Below are 25228 nucleotides of genomic sequence, written 5' to 3' on the forward strand. Positions count from 1 at the left end.
AAAGGATTTCGGCCACCTGCTCCTTCAGCTGACTTGCTTCCTCCTCGTCATCGGCGCCTGACAAGAAATCATCGACGTAGAAATCGAACTTGATTGCTTCAACCGCTTTAGGATAAACTGCTTCAAATGGTTTGGCTGCTTCCCTCATGGATTCGATTGCCAAATATGGCGCTGTCTTCGTTCCGTAGGTAACAGTACAGAGTCGGTAATGCTTTAGAGGCTGGTCTGGTTCTTCACGAAAGACGATACGTTGATAATCACGGTCCGCCGGGTGCACCAATACCTGGCGGTACATTTTGGCCACATCCGCACAAAAGGCCACTCGATGAGAACGGAACCGCAATGCTACAGCGAAGAGATCAGCGTTGTTGTTGGGTCCAGCTAGGAGTTTGTCGTTCAGTGAGACCCCTGATGATGACGCACAAGAAGCGTCAAATACGACGCGTAGCTTAGTGGTCAAACTATCGGATTTGATCACCGCATGGTGTGGCAGATAATAGCACTCGTTGCCATCCTTTGGTATCTGCTCGGTCGGAACTTCTTCCATGTGGCCAAGTTATAGATACTCGTGCATGAAAGAAGTGTACTGGCGCTTGAACTCGGGATCCAGTTGGAATCGTCGCTCGATGGATTGCATCCGCTTCGTGGCTACAGCGAGGGAACCGCCGAGCGCTGGCTTCGAATCATCAAAGGGTAGTCTGACAATGAAGCGTCCTGTTTCGTCCCGTTGCAGGGTCGAACTGAAGTGTTCAGTGACCTGCTGCTCAGAAGGAGTAAGCGGTGATGCTTTGGAAATCTCCTCCTGCTCCCAAAACTTCTGCAAGGTTCGGTTAAGATCGATGTCAACATGCAGATTGACGACGGCGTGGTTGTTGGGGATAACTTCAGACGCGTCGTATTGTCCGGCGACGATCCACCCGAAGATCGTCCGTTGGGCCACCGTTTGGCCGCTTTCGTTCTTGACTTGTCCCCCTTCCAGAAGAGCAAGAAAAACGTCTGCACCTAGGATGATATCTATTGCACCCGGTCGGTTGAACTCCGGGTCGGCAAGATCTCCCAAGTCATCCAAAAGCTTCAAATTGGCAGGGTTGAATCGTTGAGATGGGATTGTGGTGGTGAGTTTCCCAAGCACGTAAGCCTCGGTGGTCAAGACTACGACGTCGTTGAACCGTGTTGCAAGACGAATGGTAACCAAACCACGTGTTGTTCCCACTTCCTGCTGGCCAAGTCCGTTGACCACGAGTTTTCCGTTACGCCGCGGTAGTTTCAGCTTCCGGACACAGGCTTCGGTCACTACCCGCATAGCGAAATACAATTTGTCTTGAGGTCCAAACAATAAATTTGTTCTATCTGTTAAAGTCAGTATACGGGAGGTAGTTGCTTTGATGTCGAAGAATATGCAACACAGCTCGTTTAACAATAAGTCACAGTTTATGTAATCCACATCAAGTGTTAACAATGTATCATATTTTGCAAACATTGTTTAACGACATGAAGAAGGAAACACGTGAGAAATGGGGCCAATATAAAATCACCACTTGTCAAGTGGTTTGTGCTTATTTATCGTAGCACACTCACACAAATTCATTTAACAATTTGTTACTGATGTTGAACAATTTCTCAAATTGTTGCACGCATCGGTATATGTGAAAGCTATGCTGCCCTGCTTGCTGCGACAGTTCTCAAGAAACAAACAACACAGGAAAATAGCAAACCTGAGAAATTTACTTGAAAATCGTTAAGATTCAGGTATTAAATTTACATTCGGAGCGGTAGCCAGCCTGTTCAGGTATGTTTAAGCACTTTTAAGGGTAAAACATGGTAAAACCAACAATAAAACCAAAACATATCTGAAATTAATCTTTTCCTTCCAGAGCAAAAAACATTTTCCGGAGGCGTTCCCATCGTCGGCATCGACGGTTAGCTGTCGGTCACCCGGCGGCATTCCTCCTGGCAAATTGGCATGCACAGTCTGCACCATTCAAATTGTGTCCACTGATGGCAGAACGGGTTTTCTGCAAACTCAGCATCTGCATGCCCGATTGAATGTTCTCTTGCACCCGTTGGTCTGCAGCGAAAGATTCCAGCAAGGATTCCAGTTACAGTTTCCGGCTCGGTTTCCGGCAAGCTGTCCAAATTGTCTTCCAATTCCAACCTCGAAATAAAATGGAATAACAAAGGTAATTTTTTGTACGTCTGCAAATGTGTTAGTTTCATTTCTTTTCAAAAATTGTTTTGCAGATTGCGAATGAAAATACATCAACGGTTAACTTCGATTCCGACTCCGACGATACGACAGCGACAGCCGGCACCGGAGTTCAACGCCGTCAGCTATTGGAGATGACTATTTCGACAAATAGTCGAAATAACTGGCTGCCGACCTGGATTCAGTCACGCTAACCAACACCGTAACCCAACAACAGGCGGACGCCCAATCTGTCCCCATGGATACGGTAACGACGACGGATTTCAGCAGCTGCACCACCACCATGGTCGAACAGCACCGCCATGCCACGACCGCTGAGTCCAAGCGGGGTGGACGCAAGAGTACTCCGCGGTCACTTCTCGTCTCAAAGAAACAGTGACCATCCGCAAATGTACCCAAACCAACTCATCAAGCGGGGTTCTTGGAAGGAGCCAATCAGTGAGCCATCGCAGGAATCACGCTGGGAACCCATCGAAAATCGGACGCCAATATGTGTTATCAGGTACACGTTCGGTTTGAGCGCCTAGAAGCAGAGGGTCCTCCCGAAGAATGCCGTTTTCGAGGATAGTGTCATCAGGCAGATCCACTCAAGTCAGAAATTTTGTAGAACCACACTTATTTTTAAGCTATATACACATTATATAATAATTAAAATAATGTAAATAATTAAAATAATGTACAATCAACAGTAATCATTCATACTTTTCTTCTAACTAAGACTGTAATGGTAATGCATGATTATATGTACTGCGTATACAAAGCCAGCACATGTCTGTATAGGTCTGTATTGACAATTGTATAGAAATGAATCACATTCGAGTAATAAATCTATAATTTAACTTGTTTAGCTAATTTAGAGTAATGCTTGCTTTGCGTACACAGTACATATATTCATGCATTACAGCTATCTATAGCAATTTTTAAATGAAACTACATCAACAATACAGTATGCTGTTAAATTAAATATTCAACACAATAAACAAACATTTTCATTTGATGTTATAATTTCTAGTAACATGTATGGTTAAACAATTATTCAACAACATGGCTTGCAATTATTGTTGCAAAAAATAAACAACAAGATAACATTTTGGCTTATTGTATTGCGAAAATTTTGTTCGAGAAAAAAGCAGATTTTTTATTGTAACCTAACTTAACAGCCTATTCGCCATATTGTTAAATAGGCCAATACAATATGCCAAGTGGTATACTACAATATACTTACACTACCACACGGAGTGATGGTGAGTATCATGCCATATCGTTCAGGAGTAGTTGCAAGTGGTTGTGGACAATATGTGAGATACTACCCTTTTTGTTCGCAACTATGCGGGTAGTGATGCCTGCGACCCAGAATCGATCAGCACCCTTGCCGAACTGAATCCACCATCCGCCTGCTGCACTTTCACTACCGCCGTGGGTAGCAACGAAATGGATTTCTTGTCGCCTTGTTCCATTCCGGCTGTCAACGCAACGACGACACCTTCTTCCTTTGCAGGTACTTCCGGCGACTGATCTTCTTCCTGTTTCTTCGCCACCACTTGATCAGGCTTCTTCGCCACCGGACACAGCAGCGTGTGGTGGCGCTGTTTACACTCACTATTGCGGCATACCGTTTTCGACGAACACGATTTCACAGAATGTGAGGGTCGTAGGCAGTTAAAACAGAGTTTGGCCTTTTGCACTAGTTCTCGCCTGTCCTTCACACTCATGTTTTTAAAGTCTTCACACTGATACGTATTGTGCTCACTAGAGCACTTCGCGCACTTTTTGTCCACTGTTGTATGCAGCATCTTCAGCTTCTCTGCTACCGGCTTGGCCGCTTCTTTCTTCAGTTCATTCACTGGTTTCTTCGAAAACGCCGAACACGTTTCCAGCACCTCACAACGCTTCTTGAGAAACTCCAACAAATCTTCGAAGGTGGGATTTTCGGTGTCGACAACTTCCTGTGACCAGCTTGCTCGCGTCTCCTTGTCCAGTTTCTCCAGGATAAGATGAATCAGCCACGGATCTCGGCCGGTGAAGTCGTTTCCCAACGCGTCCAACTGTTGGATGATCTCGTCGGACGTTGTTACCAGCCTGCCCAGTGGCTGCGGAGTAGCTTGGGTTACCGGAGATTGAGCAAGGAACTCATGAACCAACGAAAACACGGTGTAGCGCTTCTTGTCGAAGTGGGCAATCAAAATGCCCCACGCATTTTGATAATTGGCGCCCGAGATAGCAAATTTGCTGACCAATCTCTTGGCATCTCCCTCGAGGTACGAAAAAAGATACTGCATCTTTAGCGCATCCGAAATGTCGGCTCGGTTGTGGATCGTTGAAACGTAAATATCCTTAAACGTCATCCACTGTTTACGTTCACCACTAAACGGTTGAATGTTGATGGCAGGCAATCGAACGGCGAGCTGGGGTAGCGAATTCGGCATCTGACTTCCATCGAGAGGGGCACTATTCGACAGCTGTGCAAGATTTTCGACGGTTTTCGTGGTCCTTGCCTGATCCAGCAGCAGCTTCCGCTGCGTCTCGATGAGCAGATAAAATGCCTCTTTCCAGTCGCTCGATTCGACCGCTGTTCGCTGGCTAACCGATGATCCCACGTCGAATTCGTCCAAGTAGCCTTCGAAAACGTCCTTGGCTCGGTAGAACATACCGAAGAACTCCTTGCGTACGTTGTGGGCGGATGCGATGGCATCGGGGTTCTCCTGCTTCTCCTCGATCGATCCTTGTGTCTCCCGAAAGCTAGCAGCAAGTTCCTTCAGCTAGTTCAGTCGATCCCTAACCTCACTTAGGGAGGGATTCCGCTCCTTGACAGCGTCTGCGACTGAAAGCTCTCCACGCACCTGAATCATCAGGGCGTTCCGACGGGTAATTAGCCTTTGTAGGTCCGACATTATTCGGATCGAAGGTCCAAATGTTTCGACATGGAATGGACTGTAGGATTCCAATTGATTTTGGCCTTGGACTGCGGATTTTCCGGGAGTAAAAACTCACACGCGACTTCGGAAAAGCGATACAAAAACGTTTTATTGCGTTGATGACGAACTACAAACTAAACTAATTCTTTTCTTCTAGCGGGTTGCCGCGCTTTTTTAGTCCCAGTGGAAATAATAAACTAACAATAGTAAACACTACAGAAAATAATACGGCAGTCGTACGAGGGGCGCTACGATGCCGGAACACCCATAATGGTCTAAATGCAAGGTGTTAAATGGACTATTCCCTTTCTCTATTATTTTCAAAAACCCTTCCTTTTTACCAACCGGATTGTAAAAAATACATGACAAACAATTTTTTATGTGTTTTTTAACAAATTTCCTCATACAAGAAAACCAATAATTCTTTTTGATTTCTGCTATTGTTTTCTCTATTCCTATATGTCCACAGTAGACGTGTGCGCCGAATATTCGGCGTGAACTCGGCGTGCATCGGCGTGGAGCTTCTTTAACAATTATAAACAAAGTTAACAACTTTCTAATGATTGGATTACAACAAGTGGACATCTAGCTATGTGCTGCTGCAGAAATTTTCTGGTTTTGATGATTGTAGCCTTTCTGAGAAGGGATACGCCGATCGGCGTGCGGTTTTCACGCCGCCGCCGCCGCCGATTGCCACGTCGACACGCCGATGTTTCCTGGATCGGCTTCAAACAACATAACCATAAACTTTTTCCACCAGAGCATGGGTATAACACCTCTTTACCAATCCCCGTTTAAAAAATATAGTATATTTGATTCTTGTTGACTTTGGGGAGCCGCACGCCGATTCACGTTGATTTTTCATCGGCGCGGCGCGGCGCGGCGGCGCACACGTCTAGTCCACAGTTATCATGGCACATCCTCAAAATATTATCAATCATATTTTTCGGAACAACTAATAAGTTTTTACCATTGTCTTTTCTAAACAAAATTCCATCTAGAAGTAAGAAATTTGGAAAAGTCGAAGTTTCTAACATTTGTTTAACATTTGTCAATTTTGAATCTTGTCCCTGATAAAAAGTATCATAAAAATACGATAAATTTTATTGTTACAACACCATTTTTTCGAAAAATATTCACCATTAAACGTATTGTAATTTACACGGCACACTCACCATCACTTCTATTGTTCTATACCATTCGGCGAATGGTAAATGGCACTTTTACAATAAAAAATGATGGTCGTTATGTATCTTAACCATAAAATTTTAAGAAAATTTTCATACACTTTTTCGCGATAAACAATAGAATGTATTGTGTTTTTATGAGACATTTTTAGGGCAATTTTCAAAAGAAAACAATACATCTTAATGTTTTTTCATTGTTCTTACAATACAAATACAATTAATTGAATGGCGTCAATGCATCGTTGTTACAATAAAAATACAATAATATTTGTTGTTATTTGTAAGCAGTTTTCGCTTTTGAAAATCCATAGAATTTATATTTCCCGCTAACATTTATATCCAGCATTTACGAGCACTAACGGCCGCCAGAATGATATGCACATTTTATGATAAGAATCAAAAACTCTGATGTCTGTCTGGTATGTATTGCTTGGGGAGCGTCCATAAATTACGTCACGCAAAAATTGCCCATTTTCAACCCCCCCTCCACCCTATATCACACTTATTGTATGAGACCTCTGAAATTTTTGTATGGGTTGTCACACTTTACGGAACCCCCCCTCTCCCCTAAAAACGTGACGTAATTTATGGACGTTCCCTTGGCAGCTGTTGATAAGATCTATCTTCAATCTTTTCAAATAACTGCCAAATATCACAAGTCAGACCTCAGGTCGTATGATCCATACCATAAATCGTTCACAATTCATGTGGCCATTAGTATCTGTAAATGCTGGAGAAAAATGTTACCGAGAAATATGAATTCTTTGGGTTTTCAAAGGCGAAATCTGTTTACATAACAACAAATATTATTGCATGTTTATTTTCACATCGGTTCAATTGACCCCATTAAACTAATTGTATTTGTATTTTTATCAATGGCAGTTTACTATTTACTAAATTCCTTTAATTTATTGGAAAACATTTGAAAAATCATTGTTCATCTTTTTCTTGTCGCAACATCCTCACTTGGCTAAACCTGCTTTTCAGCTAGTTTTCTATAAGTACTTCCTCAGTTATTCATTGAGAGCTTCCTCTGCCAACACGGCTTGACGTCTGTCAGTCGTTGAAGTTTTAGCGAATAACATTCGATAGCCGAAACCGAAACACTGTACTCAAATTCAAAACGAAAACTATAAAAAAATATGTCAAGTGATTTTGTATTTGATTATGCAAACATGATCCAAGCAACAATAATATTTATTGTTATTTATGTGGGAGGATCGGGTAGCCCCTCGGCAAAAAAGTTCGTGCAGGCAGTTCTAATCCGACCGCCATACTGGTGACCTCGCGTGTGCGCGTTGTAATGTTATTTCTCTAAATAAAGAAACTATTTCGATATTCTCTCAACTCTAAACTCTTCCGTCTTACATGGGGGCTCGATCCGGGAAGGAGAGTTGTTGAGATAGTGTACGCGATGTGTTAAAAGTGTGATTTAGTAAATTAAAAGTGAAACGACGCGAATCGGACGATTCAAGATGGAGGACGACGTTGTACTCTTGTGCGACACGCTGACCAAGCTCGGCATTCAGCGAGAGTGCGAAAAACGAGGATTGCCGACGACGGGAAATAAAAAGGCTATGGCAAAACGCATTGTCGATCACGACAAAACGATGGCGGAAAACGACGGCGCTCCTGAGGCCAAAGACGCGGCGCAGGATTGCAATCAGAACGACGGCGATGCGAATGTTGAAAACGATGACGACCGACGCGCCGACGACGACGACGGCTTGGTCGATGAAGTTGATGACGACGACCGCTCGAACGACGAAAACGATTACTCACACAGAGATGCTGACGACGATACGGACGACTCTGAATTCTTCACGACGGCGGTGGGTAGAAAGAGAACGACGTCTACGCCGAAGCCAACCCCACTCGCAGAACAGGAGCAACGACCATACTCATTTCGTGATGTGGAGGACAGCATCGAAGCATTCGGAGCAGAGGAAGGCCACGATGTGAAAATGTGGATGAACCAGTTTGAGGCCATGGCGAAAACAGCATTCTGGAACGATGAGCAGAAGTTAATAATGTGCCGGAAAAAGTTGATTGGCACTGCACGGCGATTCGTGTTCTCCCAACGCGATTTATCAACATTCTCGAAGCTGAAGACTGCCCTTATCCGTGAATTTTCCCCTTTCGTACGGGCAAGCGACGTTCATCGCACGTTGGCTGGGCGTAAGAAGAAGCTGACGGAATCGACGCGAGACTATATCTACGAAATGCAACGAATTGCCCTCGCGATCAATCTTGATGAGTTAAGTGTGTGTGAGTACATTGTCGATGGAATAACGGACGACGCATTTCATCGCTCCCTCTTGTACGAAGCCAGCACGATCCGAGAGCTGAAGGCGAAGCTGCTTAACTTCGAAAAGGTACAGCGGAAAGCGGAACGCAAGCCGAGAGTGGACGACGACGCCGGACGAAAGAAAGAGCACCGAAAATCGGAATCGACGAAGCAGAGCAGTAAACCCGAAGCGAAGCGTCACTGCTTCAACTGCGGCGAGGCGTCGCATGTGGCGAACGAGTGCCCGCAGAAGAACGACGGACCGAAGTGTTTTGGCTGCAACTCGTTTGGTCACCTGTCGAAAGATTGCAGCAAGAAGAAGGAGAAAAAGGAGAGTGACAAAAAAGCAGCATCTAAAGTGAATGTACTGCAAGCCGATGGCAAACCGTGTGTGATGATGAAGTTGTTCGGGCGCGACTTTTCTGCGATAATCGATACCGGGAGTGAAATTTCGTTGGTTCGGCAGGATTTGTGGACGGATCTGTCGGAATCCGGTCCGCCGATGAGAAAATCATCGATGAAGGTGCGCGGCTACGGTGGAAAAGTGAATACGGTTTGCGGCGAACTAGATCTCGAAGCCGAAATCGAAGAAGAAAAATACGTTGTGCGTTTCTATGTTGTGCCGGTTGACGCGATCGATATGCAATTGTTAATTGGAATGGATTTCCTTAACAGTGTCGATTACGCGATTACTCCCGATGGGGCGCGAGTGAAAAAGTTCCCACCAAAAGTTGAAGAGCCGGAACAGAGTGATGCCAAATGGATCCGCCGCGTAGAGGAGTACATTGGTGAAAACGAGATTTCAGTGCCGTACAAATACCGCGACGAAGTTTTGGGAATGATTGAGAACTATAGTCCGAGTCAGTCAGTGGTTGCTGCTAATGAATTATCAATCAAGTTGAAGGACGACGACGCCGTTTGTGAAAATCCTCGTCGGTTGGCACAGCTGGAAAAAGAAGTGGTGAAGAAGCAAATCGGGCAATGGATGAAGAACAGCATAGTGCAGCCATCCGAAAGTGAATATGCGAGTCCGGTTGTGGTCGTTCCGAAGAAGGACGGATCGTACCGCGTCTGTGTTGACTACCGGGAAATAAACAAAAAAGTAGTGCGCGATAAATTTCCAATGCCCAACGTTGAAGACCAAATCGATCGGTTGTCGGAGGCTCGAGTGTACACGACGCTCGATCTGAAGAATTCGTACTTTCACGTACCGGTAGAAGAGAAGAGTCGAAAGTACACCGCGTTCGTGACGAGTGATGGGCAATATGAGTTTCTACGAGCACCGTTTGGATTGTGTACAAGTGGTAACGCGTTCGGTCGATTCATTACTACGGTGTTTAAAGACTTGATCAATGACGAGATGATTATGGCATTCGTGGACGACGTCATCATTCCGTCCAAAGATGAAGAACAAGGACTGAAAGTGTTGAAACGAGTGTTGGAAGTGGCTGAGAAGAATGGATTGCAGTTTAATTGGAAGAAGTGCGCTTTCCTGCAACGTCGAGTAGAACATCTCGGCTAAACGATTTACGATGGCCGTGTGGAACCGGCACCTGCGAAGGTCGAGAAATTGTTGCAGTTTCCGCAGCCAACAACAGTGAAGCAACTGCAGCGATTTTACGGATTGGCCAGCTACTTCAGGAAGTTCGTCCCAGCGTTCGCAAGCCTAACGCGTCCGCTTTCAGGTATGTTGAAAAAGGGAAGTTCTTTTCAGTTTGATGAAGATGCGGTGAGTGCCTTCAACCGTATCAAGCAGATTTTGGCCAGCTTCCCAGTGTTGCGGATTTTCCACCCTGACGGCGACATCGAGGTTCATACCGATGCCAGCAAGGAGGCGTTGGCAGGTATCCTGATGCAGAAAGCGAACAATGATGGGAAATTCCACCCCTGCTATTACTACAGCCGCCTTACGAATGGTTCCGAGAAAAACTACCACTCCTACGAGTTGGAAACGTTGGCCGTTGTCGAATCCGTTCGAAAGTTCCGATGTTATCTGCTTGGCCGGAAGTTCAAGATCATTACCGACTGCATGGCCTTCAAAGATTCGATGTCCAAGAAGAAGCTGAACCCACGGATTGCAAGGTGGGTCGTGGATCTCGCCGAATTCGACTACGAGGTGGAGCATCGTCGTGGAGAGAAGATGCCTCACGTGGATGCTCTGTCCAGGGCGAGTGTCATGGTCGTGTCCGCACCGATTGTTGCCAAGGCTCGTGCGGCACAGAAGCAGGATCAGAAAGCGATGGCGATTTTGACGGAACTGGAGCAGGGTGAAGGTGTCAGCAGCTATTCTGTGAGCAACGGTGTCTTGTACGAAGGTGATGGCGAATCGAAGAGGATCTACGTTCCGGAGTCTATGGAGATGGAAATCATTCGGTCGGCGCATGAAAGAGGACATTTCGGAGTCAAGAAGGTGAAGGAAAGGATCAACGAGGACTATTACGTACCAGGACTAGAGGAGAAGATCAAGCGGTGCATTGCCACTTGTGTCGCTTGTATCGTTGGTGAAAAGAAACGAGGAAAGCCTGAGGGAGAGTTACACCCCATCCCGAAAGGTGATGTCCCGTTGGACACCTTCCATGTCGACCATTTAGGCCCAATGCCATCAACCAAGAAGTCCTACAACTACATTCTGACGGTGGTTGATGCCTTTACCAAGTTTGTATGGCTGTTCCCTACGAAGTCAACGACCGCGGAAGAAACGGTGAAGAAGCTGCGCATAATCACCGACACCTTCGGTAACCCGAGAAGGATTATCTGTGACCGAGGCTCCGCATTCACGTCCGGATTATTCACGAGATTCTGCGAGGACGAAAACATTGAGCTTCACAAGATTGCTACTGGAGTACCCCGTGGAAATGGACAAGTAGAGCGTGTTCATCGAATCATCATTCCGTTGATAACTAAGATGTCCGTCGACAAGCCAGAGGAATGGTTCAAGCATGTGCCTGGCGTTCAAAAATGCTTAAATAACAGTTGGCAAAGAGCGATTGACATGACACCCTTTCAATTGCTGACGGGCGTTAAGATGCGAACAAAAGAAGATGCCATTTTACACGAAATGCTGCGAAAGGAAATCCAAGAAAGCTTTGAGGAGGAACGAAGTGAGCTACGCAGTGTGGCACAGAAGAACATTCAGAAGATGCAAGAGGAGAACCGGAAGTATTACAATCTTCGTCGGAAGCCGCTGGTGAAGTACAAAGTTGGAGATCTGGTGGCGATACCGAAAACCCAATTTGGTGTGGGCCAGAAAGTCAAGCCGAAATTCTTTGGACCGTACGAGATCACCGAAGTTCTACCCAACGATCGTTTTGAAGTATTGAAGGTCGACGATGAAGCCGAAGGCCCGAGGAAGACGACTACCGCTGGTGACTCCATCAAGCCATGGACACTTCCGGGTCGGAAGTAGTGTCAGGAAAGGCCGTGTGGGAGGATCGGGTAGCCCCTCGGCAAAAAAGTTCGTGCAGGCAGTTCTAATCCGACCGCCATACTGGTGACCTCGCGTGTGCGCGTTGTAATGTTATTTCTCTAAATAAAGAAACTATTTCGATATTCTCTCAACTCTAAACTCTTCCGTCTTACATTTATTTGTTACGAATTGTTTTTAAGTGTAATTGAGAAATAAACTCTTTTTAATAAAAAGTCCATGAGAACTTTGCAGGCACTTTTGCAACTATTTAAAAACAACTTAAATTAATTTTTACTGATAGTAACTTTAAATTATTATAGAACTATTGAAAAACAATCGAATCAATTAGTCACTAATTCAGGTAATGTTCACTTATTGTACGAACTATATGGGCTTGATTTCTATTGTAAAAAGTAACAATATATGTACTATGTGTTTTATTGTGAACAATAAAACCAGTCATATGTTAATAATATTTACCATGTAATGAATGGTAGTTTTTTATCCGGGGTTCTTGGGCCAAAATGATATTTTGTTCAATTTGAGGTTCACTAAGTAATCCAATTAAATTATCTGTTGCTTTATTCCTTAACTTATCATCAGGTTTCTTGCCCATATGCATCCGGCTGAGAGCATCAACATGCCTCATTTTTTTTTCTTTTTATATTCTAGTTCAAAGTCATAACTCTCCAAAAACAAAGCCCATCTGTTTATTTTTGGATTAACTTCCTTTTTCTTTAGAGTTTGTACTAACGCGTTGCAATCTGTGCAAATTTTAAATCTTTTGCCTGCCAAATAAACATGAAATCTCTTAATTGCGTGAATAACAGCTAATGTCTCTAATTCAAAGCTATGGAGTTTCGATTCGAATTCTTCCGTTTTTTTACTAAAGAAGCTTATAGGATGAAATTTGCCATCAGATTGTTTCAGTAATAATATTGCACCGAATCCAAACGAACTCGCATCACAGTGAAGCTCGGTATCAGCATGAGGATCAAAAATTGCAAGAATAGGTGCCGAAATCAATTTTTGTTTTAAAAGATTGAATGCAGTGATCTGTTCTTCGTCAAAATGAAACACCGTATTTTTCCGTAGCAAATTGTATAAAGGTCTGGCGATAACAGCAAAGTTTTGAATAAATTTTCTGAAGTAACTCATTAAACCTAAAAACCATTGAATATCTTTGTAACTCTTAGGAACCGGAAAATTTTTGACTGTTTCTATGTGACAGTTATTTGGTTTTCTACCCTTATTATTTACCGTGTAACCAAGATAATCAATTTCATTGAACACAAATTTACATTTTTCCAAATTCAATTCTAATAAATTTTGACTCAAAATTTCGAGCACTTGTTGTAAAACTTCAAAATGCTCTTCAATATTGGATGGAGCAACGATCAAGATGCTCTAACCGTTACGGCTGTGCTGACAACTGTGAGCTTTCACATCTGGCAGCACAAAGCACCGCCTGCTGCGATGGCGCGATCCCTTTGCGCGCCATTCAACATAACAAGCTTTCATTCAGTGAAACGCCATTCATGTGTGAACACGTTCGTGGTCGATTAGCTCTAGTATTTTAATTAATAAAGTTATTTCTCTACAGTAGTATCCTGCACTATAGTTTCCGCTGTTTATAGAAAGAACGGCCCAATAGGTTATGGTCCCGGTAGTGTAGTGAAAGCTGTAGGAACAATCTTCCGGTGGAATCGTGGTTGCATCTCGTGGAAAATTTTTCGGTTCGGTAGCGACGACGCGTGTGTGTGAGAAGCAACATGGCGGACGTAAAAGTATCGTTCGAAAAGTTGAATGACAATAATTTCGCGGTGTGGAAGTTCAAAATGGAACTTTTCCTGGTGAAGGAGGAACTGTTCAGTGTTGTGGTGGAAGACAAGCCCGGTACGCCGACGGCCGACTGGACCCTGAAGGACGGGAAAGCTCGGGCCATGATCGGTCTGGCTGTGGAGGATACGCAACTCGTGCACATCATCAGAAAGACGACTGCAAAGGAGATGTGGGACTCGTTGAAGAAAATTCATGAAGAGTCGTCACTGTCATCTACTTTGCACGTGCTGCGAAAATTGTGCTCGATGCGGCTATCGGAAGAGGGTAATTTGTTGGACCATCTGAACGACATGACGGCATTGCACAATCAGTTGGAAGTGATGGGGGAAGGACTAAAGGACAGAGTGTTTATGGCGTTAATTCTCTCGAGCCTTCCGATGTCGTACGGTAGTCTCATTAACGTGATTGAGAGCCGACCGGAGGCGGAAGTGACTGTTGAATTTGTGAAGAGCAAATTACGCGAAGAGTGGCGTCGACGACAAGTTTGTGGGGGTGGTGTGGAGAGCAGTGAAAAGGCTCTGAAGATAATGAGTGGCAAAAAACAAATTCGAAAGGAAGAAGAAAAGTGTTGTGTGCCATCATTATCACCAGCCCGGACATTTCCAACGTGACTGTCCGAAGAGGAAGGAGCAGTCGGACAGGGACAAAGTGAAAGACACGGGAAAAGCGAACATGGTAGCTGAAGTGTCCAGTGGAGTGATGGAAATGTGTTTGGTCGCGGCGACTCCGTGCGAGTCCGGAAAGTGGTACCTGGATTCCGGAGCGACCTCGCACATGACGAGTGACGTGAAGCTGCTGAACAACGTGGATCGAAGCAAGAGTGCGGAAATCTGTCTGGCCGACGGAACCTGCATCAAGTCCGGTGGTTCTGGAACCGGAAAGGTGGCGTCGATAACGGGAAGTGGTGTCCGGATGAACGTTACGCTGAACGACGTGTACCACGTACCGTCCCTCGCAGGTAACTTGCTGTCCGTAGGTAAGATTTGTGATCTTGGGTACAGTGTGGTATTCGAGAAAACGGGTTGTCGAGTCCTTCGTGACAAGGAAGCAGTCCTGGTAGGCGAGAGGAGCGGTGGGTTATACCGACTGAAGCAGTTCCCGGAGCAAGCACTGGCGTCGACTGTGAACCATCCAGAATTGTGCGAGCATTTGTGGCACCGTAGGCTCGGTCATCGTGATCCGGAAGCAGTAGCGAAGATAGTGCGACACGAAATGGGATTCGGTCTGAAGCTTCAGAAGTGCAGTGTTAATTGCGTCTGCGGCGTTTGTTTGAAAGGGAAGATGAGTCGGAGTTCGTTTCCGAAGCAGTCCCAGAGTAAATCGTCAGCGGTCGGAGATCTTGTGCACTCGGACGTCGGTGGTCCAATGGAAGTTGCCACACCCAGCGGTAATCGATTCTACGTTACTCTGGTGGACGACTACAGCGGTTACACAGTGGTATATTTGTTGAAGGCGAAGTCAGAAGTTGATATGAAAGTGCGTGAGTATTGCAGTCTGGTGAAGAATCAGTTCGGCCGGTATCCTCGTATCATTCGTACGGACGGAGGAGGAGAATACTCGAGCACAGCGTTCAAGCAGTTTTTGGCCGAAAACGGGATCGTCTTGCAGCAAACCGCACCGTACTCGCCGCAGCAAAACGGTAAAGCGGAGAGGAAGAACCGGTACGAAGTCGAAATGGTTCGTTGTTTGCTTCTCGAGTCGGGCTTGGACAAGAGGTATTGGGGTGAGGCTTTGAACACGGCGAACTATTTGCAAAATCGTCTTCCGTCGTCGGTTCGTGAGAAGACACCGTACGAGTTGTGGCATGGCAAGAAACCGTCGTATGTTCATTTGCGCGTTTTCGGTTCGGAGGCGTACGTTCATGTGCCAAAGGAGAAACGAAGAAAGTTGGATCCGAAAGCAGTGAAGTTGGTCTTCGTCGGTTACGCGGAGGGGAGGAAAGCATATCGTTTCCTGAATCCCGAGAACAATACGGTTTTGATAAGTCGTGATGCGAAGTTCGTGGAAGTGCGTGAAGAAGAAGTGCCCCACGGGCGCCAGGAGGAACTGGAATCTCCTGAGGACAAAGTAGAAGTGTCAGTGGTTCCTGAAATGAAGAAAGAAGAAGTCATTATTTCGCTTGAGGGGAAGAAAATTGAAGAAATTGTTCCAGTACCCGGAGCCGAAGAAAGTAGTGATGAAGAAGAACCGGATGAAGAGCAGTTGGACGTTTCCGAGTATTCAGTAGCGTCTGAAGGTTCATTCCATGGTTTTCCGATGGACGAAATCGCAAGAAGGTCTCAACGGTCAACGAAGGGTATAGCTCCAAGGCGTCTGATTGAGGAAATTTTCGTGGCAGGCACTCTTCCCCCAGAGGAGGAGATGGAGCCGAGAACGCTTCAGGAAGCCTTGAGCTGCGAAAAGAGTGCTGAGTGGAGAAGGGCCATGATGGAAGAGCTGCGGTCTCACGAGGAGAACGGAACGTGGAAGCTGGTGGACCCCCCGCCTGGACGGAAGCCAGTTGGGTGCAAGTGGGTCTACAAGATCAAACGGAACGCTGCTGGAGAGGCTGTGAAGTACAAGGCTCGTCTGGTCGCCCAGGGTTTCAACCAGAAATACGGGCAGGACTACGACGAGGTGTTTGCACCGGTCATCAAGCAGACGACGCTGCGGACGCTTCTGGCCATCGCTTCGAAGAGGAACTTGGTCCTGAAGCACTTCGATGTGAAGACGGCGTATTTGTACGGCACACTGGAAGAGGAGCTATACATGCGGCAGCCGGGTGGCTTCGAGGTCGCAGGACAAGAGAGGAAGGTGTGTAAGCTGGTGAAGAGCATTTACGGGCTGAAACAGTCGGCTCGGTGCTGGAATCATCGTCTGCATGCTGTGCTTCTGGGGATCAAATTCAAGCAAAGTCGAGCTGATCCGTGTCTTTACACGAAGGTCGTCAACGGGAGGCGCATCTACTTGTTGGTCTACGTCGATGATATTCTGGTCGGTTGCGACAGCGAGGAGGAGATCGAAAAGGTCTACGCGGCCCTGAGCAAGGAGTTCGAGATGGCCAACCTAGGAGACGCGAACTATTTCCTGGGAATGGAAGTCCGAAAGGAAGGTGGTAAGTACGGCATTTCGCTGGAAAGCTACATAGATCGGATCGCCGATAGATTCGGTCTGGGTGACGCAAAATTCGCGAAAACCCCGATGGAGGATGGGTTCATCAAGACCAGGGAAGATAGTCCTCCATTGAAAACGAACACGCAATACAGGAGTCTGGTGGGAGCGTTGCTGTACGTTGCTGTCTGCGCGAGACCGGATATCGCTGCAAGTGTGTCCATTTTGGGGAGAAGCGTGTGTGCACCAACGGAAGCCGATTGGGTGGCAGCCAAACGAGTGGTCCGCTACCTGAAAGGTACAAAGGATTGGCAGTTACGATACGGAGATCCTGAAGGCAAGCTGGTTGGTTATGCGGATGCGGACTGGGCGGGTGATTTGAAGTCTCGCAAGTCTACGACCGGTACCGTGTTCATGTACGCCGGAGGAGCGATTTCGTGGACAAGTCGTCTGCAGGATTTCGTGACACTGTCGTCAATGGAACCGGAGTACGTGGCGTTGAGCGAGACAAGCCAAAAGGCAGTTTGGCTTCTGAAACTTTTCGAGGACTTCGGAGAACCTTCGTTCAAGCCAGTGACGCTGTGGGAGGACAACCAGAGCTGCATCAAGTTCGTCAGTTCTGAACGGACAACCAAGCGTTCCAGACACATCGAGACCCGTCAGTGTTTCGTGAAGGAGTTGTGCGACGCAGGAATCTTGAAGCTGTTGTATTGCTCCACTGAAGAAATGGCGGCGGATCTGCTCACCAAGGCACTTGGGCAGATAAAGCTTCGGAAGTTCGCTGGTATGGTAGGACTGACCGGCGGAGATCGTTGAGGAGGAGTATTGGATGGAGCAACGATCAAGATGCTCTAACCGTTACGGCTGTGCTGACAACTGTGAGCTTTCACATCTGGCAGCACAAAGCACCGCCTGCTGCGATGGCGCGATCCCTTTGCGCGCCATTCAACATAACAAGCTTTCATTCAGTGAAACGCCATTCATGTGTGAACACGTTCGTGGTCGATTAGCTCTAGTATTTTAATTAATAAAGTTATTTCTCTACAGTAGTTTCCTGCACTATAGTTTCCGCTGTTTATAGAAAGAACGGCCCAATATTCAATAGTTCTAGTTGCAATTAGAATGTCATCCAAATAGACACACAGTTTACCTTCTTTAATAAGTTTAGAAAATATTCTATTAATAAATCGTTGAAATACCGCTGGAGCATTACATAATCCAAACGGTACACGTAAATATTCATATTGTCCACTTGGCGTTACAAAAGATGTATATTTTGTGCAATTTTGATTAATTTTGATTTGATGGAAACCAGATTTTAGATCAAGAATTGAAAAGTAATTTTTTTCTTTAAGGTTATCAAATAAATCTTCTATGACAGGAAGTGGAAAATTATCACGTACTGTATCTTTATTCAACTTCCTGTAATCAACACAAAGTCTAATTTCCTTGTTTTTCATGGGAATCAAAACTATTGGACTGGCAAAAGGTGAGCAACTCTCTTTAATAATTCCTGCTTCTAAAAGTCGTTTGATTTTTTCATCAACTTTTTGTTTTTGGTCGAACGACAACCTTCGAGGTTTATAGTGAAAAGCTTCTCTTTTTTTAAACTAATAACCATTTCATATTCTGTGTTTGGTTTAGCTGGTTTATCATAATCAAAATACTTGGAACGAAAAATTTCCGAAAGTAATGCCAAATGATCTTTAGATATATTTCCAATTTTAATATTTTCTAAAATGTTGGGATTGATACTGTACAAATTATTTTCCATTACCTTTTCTACAGGGGTTTCAACTTTCAAATTATCAGAATCTACAGAATATGTTTTGATATCATTATCAATTATTGTTCGAATATTAGGTTGCATGATGACATCTCGGCCAATGATTGCATCAATGAGGCTTAGTACATTATCCGGAACAACATAAAAATCAATACTGAAAATAAGATTTTGAATCAAAATTTTGCTGGTGAATAAACCTAAAATTTTTAGCCTTTTCCCACCGATACCCCGGAAATTACTGCAATTATTAATTCTTTTAATTTCATTTGATATGATTAAACCCCGGCGTATCAGTGAGATAGGGCTTTCTGTGTCGAAAAGAGCTCTCAAATTTGTGTTACTATTAATTAGTCTAAACTTTACCAATCCGTTACAACTAACCTGTTCGTCATTATTGTCCTCTACAACGTATACTGTCCTGTCATTAGGTTTTTGTTTTGGTGCTCCAAATTTCCTTTCGGGATTTCTATACTGCAATCGGTTGAAATCAGTTCCTCGTTCAGCTCTGCAGTTTGCCGCAAAATGTCCAGGTTGATTGCACGAAAAGCAAAGATTCACCTTCCTCCTAACTGGCATCGGATCGAATCTTATCAGCCGGAACACTTGTACCATCTCATGAATAAATTTGAAATTTTGGATTCTTGCCTGATTTCGAAATACTTGATCTTCAATACCTTCCACCAAATATTCAATAAACTCTTTCTCCGGTAAGTTCAGTTTTTGTGCTAGTGAAAGTTTTGCTTGATAGTATTCCTCAAACGATTCTTGTCCCGACCAGGTCCGTCTAGCAAGTTGGTTCCTCAATTGATATGCGTTGATGTTGATTGTGAACATAGCTTGTAAGTTGGTTGTTAATTCATCATAACTTTTCAGCATAAAGTCTGCATTTGAATGTAGCCAGTGTGGAGCCTTTCCTTTTAGCAGCTTGAATAATACCATTTTCATTGTTTGATCGTTAAAATTGAGCGCTTGTTTTGTGTTAGCCAATATTTTCAGGAAATGGTTCACATCCTCTTGATATTGACCAGAAAAAGTCGGCAGCATTGAAGAAAGTTCTTCAGGGCGCAAACAGTTGTTTGGAAGATTTGCCCACTGTCCAAATGAAGAGCTTGCGGTTTCAACTGGGTTAACAACGGGTTGTTGACTTGAGTAAACGGGATTGAGCGATACTGGATTCACTGTTGTGTTTCTGGAACCACCTGTTCCTTCTCTTGAAGAAAATTGTAAACCTTTTGATGCTGCCACACGAGTTTCTCCTGTATTCTCCTGAGCGAGATTTTCATCCTCTAGAATGATTTCCGCTGGTCTTGATCCGCCGGCTTTACTACGTTGAGCGAGACTTCCATCCCCGAGAACGGATTCCGCAGATCGAGAAGTATGCACGGCCTCTTGGTACTCATCCGAAGTTTTCTGACTCCGTAAAAACATCTTGATGGTAATCCCACTTCTGATGATGTAGGGGGAAATGATTCAACGTGATGTATTTTTTTCAATGGTTTATTTCAGAATGGTCCTCTAATGTCATTTGTCCTAGTCAAAGCCTACTTCTTCTAGATCTATTCACCACAGCCTACTACATATACATTCATTTGCCAGCAGTACACAAAAATCACAGTTTTAATTAAGCACCTCACTATTAAATTTAAACACACGTTCCTACCGGCTGTGCCATTGTAGGATTTCCTCTAAATAAAACTTAAACACGGACACATTTTTTTCTTTTGTAGGATAGATATAGCTTGATAGCTTTATAAATTAAAATATTCTGATTAAATATCTGCTAATCCATTTGTTTGAATTGTTCCTATTTGTGCAATATGGCAAACAACTAGAGTGGAATGAGGTACATGGCTACAACCATGCTTTCCTCGATGGCGAATGCGGGAAAGCACGAGCTTCATGCGTGGTTGGTGGGGTTTGCTAATATACAAATTCTGATTTTATTTATTTTGCACAAATAGGAACAATTCAAACAAATGGATTAGCAGATATTTTATCAGAATATTTTAATTTATAAAGCTATCAAGCTATATCTGTCCTACAGATTCCTGATTTTCATATACAATTTTTTGAAAACTCGAAAATTCTCTCCAAATTGATATAAAAATCGCCGTGCGAAGTAGTGTGCCCACCCCTTGTCTGTGGAGATGTTTTAAAGTGTGGAGATTATGCTTCCAAACCTGGCTGTTGTCAACCTGACATGTTTACAATTTTGAATGTCAAACCGTCAAACCCGCTCGTTATCCGCCGGGCGCCGGGTCTGTTCCTGCGCTTTCCTGCGTATCCTGCATCCTATACACGGAAAAATATTATAACCCAAAGAATAAGTTTTAAAAACTCAAATTTGACTAAACTGCTTAAAGTTTTAACTCAAAGTTGGGTTGTTTTCTCTCTCGCCCCACCGCAATGTTTTCGAAAACAAAGAGAGAAGCACCGACGCATCCGCTGCTCTTCCGTGGAAGAAGCCAAATTTGGGTTTTCTTGAGTTAACCCAAATTTGCGTCAATTGAGGCCTCCGTTGGGTGAAAATAACTTACCACTGGGTTAATTTTTTTGCCGCTCTCAAACGAGAACTACTCATTCGCCACTATCGCTGTTTGACGCAAATTTGAGTAATTCCACGGAAGACCGGGATTGCGTCAAAACAACTTAAATTTGGGTTCATTTGCAGTTCCGTGTAGTGCGTATCGAGCATCCTTCTGGACCCTATATCCAAATGGTTTCCCCCCGCAATAAATTCAAGGGGTGCCGGTAGCGGAAACAACGAGAAAAACAACTGCAGAAGTTTTAGATCGGCGGCCGGCGGGAATGGAAACTTGACTTCTGCGAATCGGAAGTGGCGAATATCGAACGACAGCAGCAGCGAATGATGATGGGAGCAGGAAGAGGACGAGGATCATGCTCCTCCAATAAGGAAATAGAAATGAATGGTGAAGTGGGGGGATTTGTAAGTATATTTTTATTTTATTCGTGTGATCAGTTTATTCATATTTTTATGATCTTCCCAGAATGCTACCGAGGTTGATTCCAACGAGGATCTGAGCGCAGTACCATTTTTAACAGCAGTTTTTTTTTAATTTTGTACGTTTTACTGTTGAATGGTAGGTACATTCTTGGAGGTGCATCACACAGCTCAGTGGAGAGCTAGGTATCAACTGGTAGGTAAATGGAAATAAATTGTAAATAAGTTATACCTAGATTGAATAAAGGAGAGGCGCTGAGCTGGTAGCGATATCAGTCAGTGCCTGGGTTGGAGAACAAAGCCTCGCTTGTTTTTATTTCCAACTTTTACAACGGGAGGACGATGTACGGTGGTTTGTCCTATAGGCCTATAGGAGTCGGGATACTCGACGAAAAACTTGAGAGTTCCGATTCAGATGACGCCGTTGTCGTTCCTGTCAAATTTCTCATCTTCCACCACCAACCTGGGATCGGACATCTCAACACTCTTGAATGCGGCCAAACGAATCTTGGAGATTTTGAACCAACGTTCCAACCCACTAACCAAAGCTTGGAAGCCGGGAAGCGGCTTGAGTTTGAATAGTACACTGACGTCCTAAGGTACTGGACTAATCCAGACCCGGAAGCGCTTCGACGAGAAAAAAAAAATAGCATGAACCGCAGCATCCTAATGTCGATAAACAAAAATTAAATGTTGGCAGTGGAACCAGCGCGGCCTAGCCAACCACTCCCGCCAGTGGATGCGGTTTCAGCTTAAGCATCATATCAGCTGAATGTATTTCCTATAATACCAAACATTAGTCCCAAACCAACGGAGAAGGAGGAATCAACTAAACCGGCGCGCACCGGAGGATTTAGCTTCGGATCTCACCCAGCACGGTTGCTTCCGTAATTACCGAAGTTGTTTTGTTCAATGACCAACACCAGATGATTTAGTTCCATCGATGTCTCTATAGCTGAACAGGTTTGCGAAATGAACTAATCGGCGATGTCAATGCAGATTATGGGAACTTAGAACCCCAGGACAGGCGGCAAAAACAAGTCGCACTTTTCCCAATGGCTCGAGGGTTTCTCGATGATACCCATTGCTGCCAAGTGGAAGTGGACAAAAAGAGCATTGGTCGGTAATAGTGATACGGTTGAAGCCTCGGATGAAGCAGATGGCGATGCTGAAAAGATCTTTTTTTCGTCGGATGGTGAGGAGATTGAGAAGTTACTGGAAGATGCGAATGACGAACACAAATCACTGAAAGGGTGAATTTTCAATGATTCCAATCATAGAAATAATAAAATACAACTGTTTTATTATAATAGTAATGATGGGTCTTGTTACGATTGAACTTCATATTATTTCCTCCAGTGGATGATAAAGTGGAAGTGGTTTAACTCGGGTTTAACGGCAATGATTGGGTGGTCAAGATGCTTTCCTCTTGTGGTTCTAGGAAATCTAATTCCGCGTAGTGTTCCTCAGTCGCATTTGGGTCTTAGAATTAGGCGAGTGCTTTCGCTTGTCCCCGAGATCAGCCACCGTTGACTTTGATCTCGATTGCCTTGATGCACCACCTATGCTTTGGAACCTTTTTCACGGCAGGCTTTTTGGCATTGGGTCGGTTGGGTGTCTCTATGTTGGTTTGAGGCGTTCTCGGGTTTTGATTCGCTCAATGACCATATCATTCGTTGGTTTCTTTCGGTGGTTCTTCAGTCTAATTTCAGCAGAGTACCATTTGATTTCAGTAGAGACTCGTCATGGTCTCTACAAGGAGCGTTTCTAGGAATGATAAGCTTTGCGGATGTGCTTGCACCAAGCACGGAGGTGGAATTGACAAGGCTTTATTACGGGGTAAGCATACGCGCCAACTTGTGACGTAGTTGGGGGGCGAAGCTCGCCAAAATTGGACAATATTGACCTTTTTTCAGCTCAATGTATTAGTTTTTACATGAATATGCCCAAACAAGGTAAACTGCGTCGATATTTTCCGGATTTCATTGATTTTGAGAGGTCTTGCCCCCCCAACTACGTCACAAGTTGGCGCGTATGCGGGTAAGAGATCGGAGTTTTCGGACGTTTTGGACTTCACTGCTGGTGTCATAGATATGCATAGATATATTTATATACTCATAGATATACTTGATTGTGAGGAAATGAAATCGTACGGAGGAGGTCCATGGCCAGCCGAGGAAGGCGCCGGATGTTGACGGTGGGATGTTGTCCAACAAAGTCGCGACAGTGCCCTTGTCTGTCTTCGGAATCTGGCCCTACTGGGACAGCACCTCCTAAATTTTGGTAAAGCAGCTCTGCTTCGGTGCTTCGGAAGTGGGCCAGGATCTCGTTCCAACCCGGAGGATCAGCGTAACATCGCAGATTGGGATTCAACTTGCTGGCCAAGATCTTCATTCTTCAAACGATGCAGCTTGCCCACCTGAACACCGGGCAAAACTTCTAGCACTCCTGGTGGCAACGTTTAAGTTTTTACCTATCGGAACTGACGATGGCGATTACGCGCCTGCTTTATCAGCTGCTTGTTTTTGCGAAATTTTGTCGAAATTCGCGGATTTCGTTCGTTTCAGAACCGTTTTTATGCAGCGGAAGGGAGCAGATCAAAACAAAAATTTTAAACGTCATATTTGACAGCCAGCTGATTGAAAATTCTCCGCATCTCTCCAATAAAGACACTATATGCATAGTGTCTTTACTCTCCATAGCATACAGTGTCTTTACTCTCCAAGAAAGCCGTAGCGGAGAAAGGGGTTCAGCGGGTTTTGAGGAAAAATATTTTATGGGAGACTATACCCAAGTAACACAGAAAACATCTTTGGAAATTGAAATTCTTAAAGATGTATTATAAATGTACTTTAAGTGGATTCTCAAACTATCAGTGTCATAAACGAGCTCTAATTGTGTTGTTCGATAACAAACACAAAACCTAACTGCAGTCTTGCCCATGGGCTTCATAAACGTATGGAATATGTTGTTTAAACAATTATACAACACAACCAAAGCAACAGGCGCACAAGTTCCAAAAATGTTTACGTTTTCACATTTAGCGCTTTTATTGTCAATCGTCACTTTTGAAAAAAAAAACACTTTGTTTTAGTAAATAATCTGCCAATGCACCCGGCTCTATGACCCCCGCGAGACCGTCAGCCAACGTAACCGATTCAGCTGGTCCAGCCGCATAACGTTTCTGTACCTCCCAAAAGACCAGGAGCACTCCAAGCCAACTCCATTTTTTTATCCCAAATACCTAGGGTCTGGGACCATTTGGGCAGGAGCACCTATTTTGGGCACTTGCTGCTATAACTCAGTCAATTTTTAACCGATTGACTTGATTTTTGAGACACGATCAGATACGCACAGTATCTAGCCATGTACAAAAATTCAAGTCAATCGGTTTGAAATTGACTGAGTTATGGCAGCAAGTGCCCAAAATAGGTGCTCCTGCCCAAATGGTCCCAGACCCTATGTGTCTAATAGGGCCCATATAGCCGAGGCGGTAAACGCACGGGTATTCAGCATGACCATGCTGAGGGTGACGGGTTCGATTCCC

The 25228-nt window shown here is 44.5% G+C and overlaps 4 protein-coding genes across 4 annotated transcripts; 1 reads left to right on the forward strand and 3 right to left on the reverse strand.

The window, feature by feature from the left end:
• Positions 1-556: 556 nt before the first annotated feature.
• On the reverse strand, positions 557-1303 carry LOC134286513 (uncharacterized). Its single transcript, XM_062848137.1, has one exon. It carries the CDS (start codon positions 1301-1303, stop codon positions 557-559), a length of 747 nt encoding a protein of 248 aa, XP_062704121.1.
• Positions 1304-3531: 2228 nt separating this feature from the next.
• Positions 3532-5097, reverse strand: LOC134286514 (uncharacterized). Its single transcript, XM_062848138.1, has 2 exons — positions 5047-5097; positions 3532-4965 (listed from the first exon to the last, which is right to left on the reverse strand). The coding sequence occupies exons 1-2, from the start codon at positions 5095-5097 to the stop codon at positions 3532-3534; spliced, it is 1485 nt and encodes a 494-aa protein (XP_062704122.1).
• Positions 5098-7783: 2686 nt separating this feature from the next.
• LOC134286515 (uncharacterized) lies at positions 7784-10117 on the forward strand. The gene has a single exon (XM_062848139.1). It carries the CDS (start codon positions 7784-7786, stop codon positions 10115-10117), a length of 2334 nt encoding a protein of 777 aa, XP_062704123.1.
• Positions 10118-18741: 8624 nt separating this feature from the next.
• On the reverse strand, positions 18742-20147 carry LOC134288071 (uncharacterized). The gene is made up of 2 exons (XM_062851759.1): positions 19101-20147; positions 18742-18873 (listed from the first exon to the last, which is right to left on the reverse strand). The coding sequence occupies exons 1-2, from the start codon at positions 20145-20147 to the stop codon at positions 18868-18870; spliced, it is 1053 nt and encodes a 350-aa protein (XP_062707743.1). The 3' UTR covers positions 18742-18867.
• Between the last annotated feature and the right edge of the window lie 5081 nt (positions 20148-25228).

The sequence above is a fragment of the Aedes albopictus genome, chromosome 2 (assembly GCF_035046485.1).
Source record: "Aedes albopictus strain Foshan chromosome 2, AalbF5, whole genome shotgun sequence".
NCBI classification, from domain to species: domain Eukaryota; kingdom Metazoa; phylum Arthropoda; class Insecta; order Diptera; family Culicidae; genus Aedes; species Aedes albopictus.

Excerpts from the sequence above, each read along its gene's own strand:
- LOC134286513 (XM_062848137.1), bottom strand. The coding sequence starts at position 1,303 with ATGCGGGTAGTGACCGAAGCCTGTGTCCGGAAGCTGAAACTACCGCGG.
- LOC134286515 (XM_062848139.1), top strand. The coding sequence starts at position 7,784 with ATGGAGGACGACGTTGTACTCTTGTGCGACACGCTGACCAAGCTCGGC.
- LOC134286514 (XM_062848138.1), bottom strand. The coding sequence starts at position 5,097 with ATGTCGGACCTACAAAGGCTAATTACCCGTCGGAACGCCCTGATGATT. Across the intron at positions 4,966-5,046 it reads GGAACGCCCTGATGATTCAG|CTGAAGGAACTTGCTGCTAG; the intron begins GTGCGTGGAGAG and ends CGACTGAACTAG.
- LOC134288071 (XM_062851759.1), bottom strand. The coding sequence starts at position 20,147 with ATGTTTTTACGGAGTCAGAAAACTTCGGATGAGTACCAAGAGGCCGTG.